Source organism: Thalassophryne amazonica, chromosome 3 (assembly GCF_902500255.1).
Source record: "Thalassophryne amazonica chromosome 3, fThaAma1.1, whole genome shotgun sequence".
In the NCBI taxonomy this organism is placed as follows: domain Eukaryota; kingdom Metazoa; phylum Chordata; class Actinopteri; order Batrachoidiformes; family Batrachoididae; genus Thalassophryne; species Thalassophryne amazonica.
This window is the reverse complement of record NC_047105.1, coordinates 94,846,192-94,851,667: the sequence shown is the minus strand read 5'-3', so window position 1 is coordinate 94,851,667 and position 5,476 is coordinate 94,846,192. Positions and strand designations below refer to the sequence as shown.

At 38.3% G+C, this 5,476-nt stretch overlaps 1 protein-coding gene across 1 annotated transcript; it reads left to right on the top strand.

Annotated features, from left to right (window-relative positions):
* The first annotated feature begins 992 nt into the window (after window positions 1–992).
* Window positions 993–3,006, top strand: LOC117507978 (T-cell surface glycoprotein CD8 alpha chain-like). Its single transcript, XM_034167707.1, has 6 exons — window positions 993–1,261; window positions 1,361–1,690; window positions 1,766–1,867; window positions 1,985–2,074; window positions 2,409–2,448; window positions 2,544–3,006. Exons 1-6 carry the CDS (start codon window positions 1,213–1,215, stop codon window positions 2,569–2,571), a joined length of 639 nt encoding a protein of 212 aa, XP_034023598.1. The 5' UTR covers window positions 993–1,212; the 3' UTR covers window positions 2,572–3,006.
* The last annotated feature ends 2,470 nt before the right edge of the window (window positions 3,007–5,476 follow it).

Genomic DNA, 5,476 nt, shown 5'->3' with positions numbered 1-5,476 from the left:
AGTTAGCCTGTGACTTCACGACGCTAATGTCAGCGAAATGTCTTGTAAATCACTTCAGAGGTGTTATTAGGTTCCAAAACCAGTGTTTTCAGTTGTAGAAGTGTTTTTCTTGCTAGCTTTTACAGACTATATTAGAAACATGTTACACAAACACATAAATGAAGCAGTTTTACAAAGACCTGCCTCTGACATCACAGTGAATGTGTCTTTTTAACCTCTTCTTAAAATAGGTCAAGGTTAGCCATCTTTGAACTTGTCCAAGTTCTGTGTCCCAAGAATGGTCCCTGTGAATTTGAAGACTCTGGCAGTAATAGGAGTTGACTTATGCTGAGCACAGACAGACGCAAAATCTTCGCAATACCCGATGGCTGTATTTGATGGCCTCAGATAACAAAGACAGCTGCTAATCATCACTGATTATGACTAATTATTGAATATGTAACTGGATTAAATAAAAGATGATTTTCTGATAAATTGTAGGAAATAACCTCAAAGAAAGGATGCTGTTTTACCCCCTAAAACAGTGAATTTTTATAGATGAAAAGTGGTTATACATTGTAATTATTTATATATTTCCGGTAATGTATTTTTAAATGTTTTAGGTGCAGCGAGTTTGACACTTCAACACACCAATTTAAACAAACTGTTTAGTGCATCGTTATATTGTTGCTTTGTGAGCTTTCAATCTGTTGTCATCTCTTGAATATTAATCCTTTAAATGCAATTTCATTAAATAAAAATTTGGTCACAAAAGAAAATGCAGTTTCATCTCTCTTTGCTTGGATTAGAGGTCAAAGTTCAGTCTGACCTGGTTGCTAATGATCTTTTTTGAGATTTGCTTCTCCAAAAACACGATATAATATTAATAATCTATGACAGCTGCTGCTGCAGCAACAGAATGACACGTTTCCTCACTTCATTTCTTTCCTGTCTTCATACTGCGGCGTTTGTGTGCCAGCAGCGTATGGATAAAGTCATGTTCAATGTTTCAAACCAGAAGCTGATGTGCACATCAGGGGGGGCTCCACTTCAAACATCTTGCAGACCAAAGCTGTGCTGCATGACTTCTCTGCAACACTCAGCTGCAATGATCCCATTCGACAGAGTCGAGAAGAAGGTTACAGGTGGGGCGTGGTGTGATATCAAACCGAATCATCTCCTACAAACACCACAGAGACGTGTTCAGCAGCCATCAGCGTCTGCGCGACTAAAATGGACCAAAAGTGGATTCAGTCACTCTTGATTCTGGTGTTTTGTCAACGTAAGTTCAACCTTTTGACCTTGTGTCGGTCTAGTTCTTGTGCGGACTGTTGCGTGTAGCCAGAGGAGAGCTCATGTCTGTGTTGCCTTGTCCTTTCAGAAATGGTTTCACTTTCTGATGAAGCGAAAACGATAAAAGAAGGTCAGTCGGCTGATGTACGCTGCTCTCCTGGCACACAAGGTGCTGTGGTGATATGGTTTCGAGTACTGGACGTGTCTGGTATGCAGTACATTGGCTCTTTCACCCACACAGGCTTCATGAAACAAATGGCACCATCCCTCGAGTCCGTCTTTAAATATGACAGGGTGAGAGAAAATATTTTAACAGTGAATTCCTTCAACAAAACCCGTGACAGTGGCTTATACTGCTGTGCATCGGTAGTTCGAAATATCGAGCTCAGGTTTGGTCCAATAACCCGACTTGTTCCAGGTGAGTTTTAGAGCTCAAGAAAGTGTTGTAAATGACATATTTGTTTTTAAAGTCAGACCGTATGTCATCCTTTAGAAAAAGTAAAAGCTACAAGACACACGCCGACAGCCGTTACCAAATTAAATCTACTGACAACCAGAGCAGCGTGCAGCTGTGAGGACGACAAAACCACTGGAGGTAAATGAGCACAAAGTGACTTTTATGGGCCTCTCATACCTTACAGGTACAGTCACATGTTTGTGTGTGTGTGTGGGTGTGTGTGTGGGTGTGCTGTGAAACGGTGATGTGTTTCAGCGGAGTGCAGTCTGGTTGTTCTGGGCCCGCTGGCTGGAGGCTGCGGCCTTCTACTTCTCATCCTCATCATCACCATCATGTACTGCAACCGTGAGTCAACATCATCGAAACATCCTAAATCTGTAACTAGAGCAGCCGTTAGCTTTCACACATCTGTTTGGGTTTCTGAATATTATATTAAATTTTATAAATCTCCCAAGAAATTCTTAATCTGTTTTCAATCTGTTTTCAATTTCAATCTATTTAAAGGTTTTAAAGGTTATTTTATTGTTGATTGTATTTATTTTTTGTGGTTTTTATTGTTTTAACTGGTGGTCTTGTGCCAAATTTCTCCTAAAGGAGACAATTAATAAAGAACTTTGACTTTGACAATCACTTTTTTGGTATGTTGAAAAATTTTAATTACATTTTTGAATTGCTGTAGGAATAAGGACACGGAGATGTCCACACCACTACAAAAGAAAGTAAGTTCTTGGCTAATTCTTGATTTTCTTTATCATTGAAATGGGACATAGCAATGTGTAATTTTTTTAATGCTTTTTTTTTAAATCTCACACAGGCCACGGCCAAATGTTCCGGCAAAATAACCGACACATTTAAATGCTGCCGTTTCGACAGTGTTTTCTAAATACAAAAGTCCAGTCAAATCTGAGAATAATTTGCTTCTGTTTTTATTTTTTAAATTGTACAACAGAAAGCTTGGTTTAATGATTCAGTGCAAACTGTTCATGTTTTATAGCCACATACTGTTTCGTGGCTGACAATTTGATGTTTTTGTGTTCAGTACAGACTCTTACAGTTTGATAATATGCATATTTAAATAAAGGATTTTTAAACCTGTACGAATATTAAAATCAACTTTCTGTAATAATTTCCAGAGTGAAATTGAACTAAATATTTGTGCATATGTAATTTCACATCATATTTATGTAAATAACTTGCATTTTTATACGTACAATGTGCATGTCACTTAAAATTCTGGATACTGTTTATTTGTTGTTCTTTCATTTTGTAATCCTCCCCCCCCCCCAAAAAAAAAAATTGCACACACATATATATGTATATATATATATATATATATATATATATATATATATATATATATATATATATATATATATATATATATATATATATATATATATATATATATATATATAAAACAGTAATTACATTTAAGCAAGCATATAAATGGGAACTGAAATACTGAAAAATGTTTAACAATAAATAAATAAATAAATAAATAAATTGTGGTCATTCTTTCCACCCCAAATAACGACGACAAGTCACGAATGCCACGAAGTACACATTCTTGGCCGCTGATCACGAATATGATGATTCGGGGCAGAGGCGTCAGGTGTCCTCAGGAACTGCTGCAACCTGTTACCACACGTTACGACTAATTGCACGTGTTGCCGGAGAATTATCAGGAACCATTACGCACGGTCAAGAATAGTGTTCCGCGTTGTTACGCGCTATCGCGCGCTAATGCGCGTAACAGCGCGTCGTTAAGTTCTGTCACGTTGTGAACGAGGTGAATTGTCTCCACACACACACCCATATTCATCCAGCCGAATTCTATCGCTCCAGTTTTTCAGAAGAACTTTGTGACTGCATGCGTAGTTGGGCTCTGTGCCATGGAGTGGCGCAGAGAGGAGGAGGAGGACAGTGCCAGATGTGTGGCTTCATGCGGCTCTCATCTCGTGCATTTTCCCAAACATCAGGCGCATGCAGCAGGTGGAACACCTGCAGGAGCGCTGAAGAGCACTGAAATTTGACTTTTAACCGACTTGGTGTCAGCAGTCAAACTGAATGCGGTGCAGCAGGGTTTAATTGTGCACACGCTTCTTCCTCCGTTGGACTGGAGAACGCGGTGAAGTTAGTTTGAAATTCGATATTCAGACATTCAGCCAACGGCAAATTTAGGGACCGTTGAAAAAGTACGTGACTACAAAAAAGTGTAAATCTAACAATCAGCAGTATTTTTTCTTTAATGTGTTTTGGTAACTGTATTTTATTCACCCAATAAATAAGCATGTGCTGTGTTTAAAATGTAAAAACAAAGTTTAAAACCCCCACTATTTGATAAAAACAAATTCTTATTGGAATGTAGAAATATTAAGCTTGGCCCAGAAAATGTTTTGGAGATAATTTTAATCTTAATTTTACAAAATGAGAGAGGTCTGGCAGGTAAAGTCGAGGTTCTGTTCATATTTCAGACCCTTTGCAAAGCAGAGAAATGTGCAACCTGGGCCTAACTTTTATTGTCTTGGTTTTTTTTTTTTCAATAGGCTTTCCAGTTTTCATCAGAACGCCCATGCAATATCTACATTATCGGTGGCAATATGCTTATATTTCACCATCAAAATAGAGCCAGGGAACAAGACTACTGTGGTGAAATTAGCAGGCTGTGGCCATAATTTCATGTTTTTCCTCAATAGCTTTTTCTTTTTGTCAACCTATTTCTGGGGAAATTGATTCATTTTAATCTGGGGCCATATCCTCACCTTGCACGAGCTTTCTTTTTGGGGAAAAATACCGACTTTATGGGTAAATAAGGAGCCAGAGGCCCAAATTTCAGGTTTTTTCTCAATAGCTTTTTCAAATGTCAACCTATTTCAGGGGAAATTGCTTCATTTTAATCTGGGGCCATATCCTCACCTTGCACAAGCTTTCTTTTTGGGGAAAAATCCCGACTTTATGGGTAAATAAGGACCCAGAGGCCCAAATTTCAGGTTTTTTCTCAATAGCTTTTTCAAATGTCAACCTATTTCAGGGGAAATTGCTTCAATTTAATCTGGGGCCATATCCTCACCTTGCACAAGCTTTCTTTTTGGGGAAAAATCCCAACATCAGGTTTAGATAAGGAGCCAGAGGCCCAAATTTCATGTTTTTTTTCTCAATAGCTTTTTCAAATGTCAACCTATTTCAGGGGAAATTGCTTCATTTTAATCTGGGGCCATATCCTCACCTTGCACGAGTTTTCTTTTTGGGGAAAAATCCAGACTTTATGGATAAATAAGGAGCCAGAGGCCCAAATTTCAGGTTTTTTCTCAATAGCTTTTTCAAATGTCAACCTATTTTTGGGAAAATTGCTTCATTTTAATCTGGGGCCATATCCTCACCTTGCACGAGCTTACTTTTGCGGGAAAAATCACGACTTTATGGGTAAATAAGGAGCCAGAGGCCCAAATTTCAGGTTTTTTCTCAATAGCTTTTTCAAATGTCAACCTATTTCAGGGGAAATTGCTTCAATTTAATCTGGGGCCACATCCTCACCTTGCACAAGCTTTCGTTTTGGGGAAAAATCCCAACATCAGGGTTAAATAAAGCACCAGAGGCCCAAATTTCAGGTTTTTCCTCAATAGCGTTTTCAAATGTCAACATATTTCAGGGGAAATTGCTTCATTTTAATCTGGGGCCATATCCTCACCTTGCACGAGCTTTCTTTTTGGGGAAAAATCCCGACTTTATGGATAAATAAGGAGCCAG

What these genes read in the sequence shown, in the direction of transcription:
- LOC117507978 (XM_034167707.1), top strand. Translation starts at nt 1,213, where the DNA reads ATGGACCAAAAGTGGATTCAGTCACTCTTGATTCTGGTGTTTTGTCAA. An exon ending in GATTCTGGTGTTTTGTCAAC is followed by an intron (nt 1,262 to 1,360) that starts GTAAGTTCAACC and finishes TTGTCCTTTCAG; the next exon opens with AAATGGTTTCACTTTCTGAT. An exon ending in CACCATCATGTACTGCAACC is followed by an intron (nt 2,075 to 2,408) that starts GTGAGTCAACAT and finishes GAATTGCTGTAG; the next exon opens with GAATAAGGACACGGAGATGT.